A 2,104-nucleotide genomic window follows, 5' to 3' on the forward strand; every position below is an offset into this window, starting at 1 on the left:
TGTTTTCTAAAACTCAGTTAGGTAAAAAAAATTGTTTCAATTTGTATGAGGAGTATGAATATGTGTTTTAAAGGACCTTGTTCATTTCAAGGGTTTTGCAAGTCTTCCGACTTTTAACCTATTTTGATTAGAATGTGCTTGTTAAACATGGTGACATGGTCCAAAGATCAACATGCAAATTTGATTCTTTCAGGTGATGCTACTAAGCATCAATAACTAGGTAAAGGTCTTTGCAATAATGACTTCCTACTTAATTATACATTCAGAAAGAAAATTCCTCTGCTTCCATTATTTGTTTTCCCTCAGTTTCCTCCTTTGGTTATGATTGGTTAAATTTATAACAGAAGGCTGTTTATTATGTTTGAGTGGAGCAGCAATTGGCAATGTTATTTTCTTCTTTTTATTTTTTTTAAACATTTATGGTTGTGCACAGTGGACACTTTATTACAAAGATATCTTACGAAATCTCATTATTCTAGGATGCTATGTTTTAATAATTCGAATTTAAGTGGATGTGCTCTATTTGGGCATGTTACTGAAATTGGTTATACAATTGTTTTATTGTGTAGTACATCTTCTCAACAGCAACAAATGGGAAAATTAAGGTTTGGCTTTATGACAACCAAGGGTCAAGAGTTGACCATGATGCACTGGGTCACTCTTCTACTGTGATGGCATACAACGCTGATGGAAAAAGGTTCAGACCATCAGCATTGCATTTCAAGCTTGATTTCATCTCGAGTCTTTCTTTTTTACTGAAATAACCTATTTTAGCGATTTGAATTTGCTATAGGTTGTTCTCGTGTGGGACCAATAAAGAAGGAGAGTCATACTTGGTTGAATGGAATGAAAGTGAGGGGACTATCAAGCATACTTATCATGGACTTGGAAAGAGTTCTAGTGGGGTTGTGCAGTTTGATACCATCAAAAACAGATTTTTGGCTGTTGGTGACAAGTTCATGGTCAAATTTTGGGATATGGATAATGATAGTCTACTTACAAGTACCGATGCTAATGGTGGATTGCTGGTAATTCATTGTTGTTAATTTATTTTGACTGAATTAATCAAAACTTTCTGTTAATTACCTCACTCTTTAAATTTGCAGGCTTCACCTTGTATTAGATTTAACAAGGAAGGAGTTCTGTTAGCCGTCTCAACAAGTGACAATAGTATCAAAATTCTAGCAAATTCATTTGGGATTGAGCTGCTAAGGACCGCAGAAAAACATATACTTCTAGAGTCACTGTTGGGAGTCTTTTGCAGGTAAGCTTTTTGTGAATACACTAATTTTATGTAAAGAAGTCGCCACTATTCCATTGTGGTCGGCTAAAACCCAAGGACTTGATTACACTAGTTATTTAATTAATGCTCTTTCAGTGCCTAGACTTGATTAATTTGTTAACTAAGTGTCCATGCAGTCTTGGACCCTTTTATTAACCTATGCCACTAATTGGTGTCCATGCATGAAATTTAACGACCTAATCAAGGTCTTTGTTACTAACCATTTTCCAATTTTTTATATTTTCGATTTTTTTTGAAAATTTAATTTTAATTATTTTCTGGAAATAGGGACTCGGGCCGGGCCCTTGGGCTTCGTCCGAATATGAGCCACATACTAGTCTCACGAATCTGGGCTAATGGGAAAAATTTGGGCTATTATATCTAGATCCATCCAATTCTAACTCTACTGAACCCAATTCAGATTATAGGGAGAAGTACACTATCAGTGCCATAAGTTGTGTACGGCGCTCACTTTAGTGCCAAAATTTTCCACTGGATCACTTAAGTGACAAATCGGAGGAAAAACGATCACTTTAGTGCCACTGACGAGAAATTCCGCCCAAAATGATTACATGGCTTTTATTCTTAAAAAAAATAAAAAAAAAATCAACGTGGCTTAAGATTGTCCATGGTGGATGGCATAAAATGATGCCATTTTCCTTTCTTCGTAAGAAACGACGTCGTTTCTTGCCATCCACGGTGGATTTACATAAGAAACGACGCCGCATTGCTCTATAGCAAAAAACGACGCCGCTGAAGAGAGAGAGTAAAATAGGGTTTGTATACAGTTCTCGATGCCAGCCGTAGCTCGCTCACCCACCG

At 36.4% G+C, this 2,104-nt stretch overlaps 1 protein-coding gene across 1 annotated transcript; it reads left to right on the forward strand.

The window, feature by feature from the left end:
* The first annotated feature begins 555 nt into the window (after positions 1–555).
* LOC108958328 (protein TPR3) lies at positions 556–1,277 on the forward strand. Its single transcript, XM_039304499.1, has 3 exons — positions 556–697; positions 794–1,028; positions 1,107–1,277. Exons 1-3 carry the CDS (start codon positions 672–674, stop codon positions 1,266–1,268), a joined length of 423 nt encoding a protein of 140 aa, XP_039160433.1. The 5' UTR covers positions 556–671; the 3' UTR covers positions 1,269–1,277.
* Positions 1,278–2,104: the final 827 nt, after the last annotated feature.

This window comes from Eucalyptus grandis, chromosome 11, assembly GCF_016545825.1.
Source record: "Eucalyptus grandis isolate ANBG69807.140 chromosome 11, ASM1654582v1, whole genome shotgun sequence".
Classification (NCBI taxonomy): domain Eukaryota; kingdom Viridiplantae; phylum Streptophyta; class Magnoliopsida; order Myrtales; family Myrtaceae; genus Eucalyptus; species Eucalyptus grandis.

Excerpts from the sequence above, each read along its gene's own strand:
- LOC108958328 (XM_039304499.1), top strand. The coding sequence starts at position 672 with ATGGCATACAACGCTGATGGAAAAAG. Across the intron at positions 698-793 it reads TACAACGCTGATGGAAAAAG|GTTGTTCTCGTGTGGGACCA; the intron begins GTTCAGACCATC and ends AATTTGCTATAG. Across the intron at positions 1,029-1,106 it reads ATGCTAATGGTGGATTGCTG|GCTTCACCTTGTATTAGATT; the intron begins GTAATTCATTGT and ends TTAAATTTGCAG.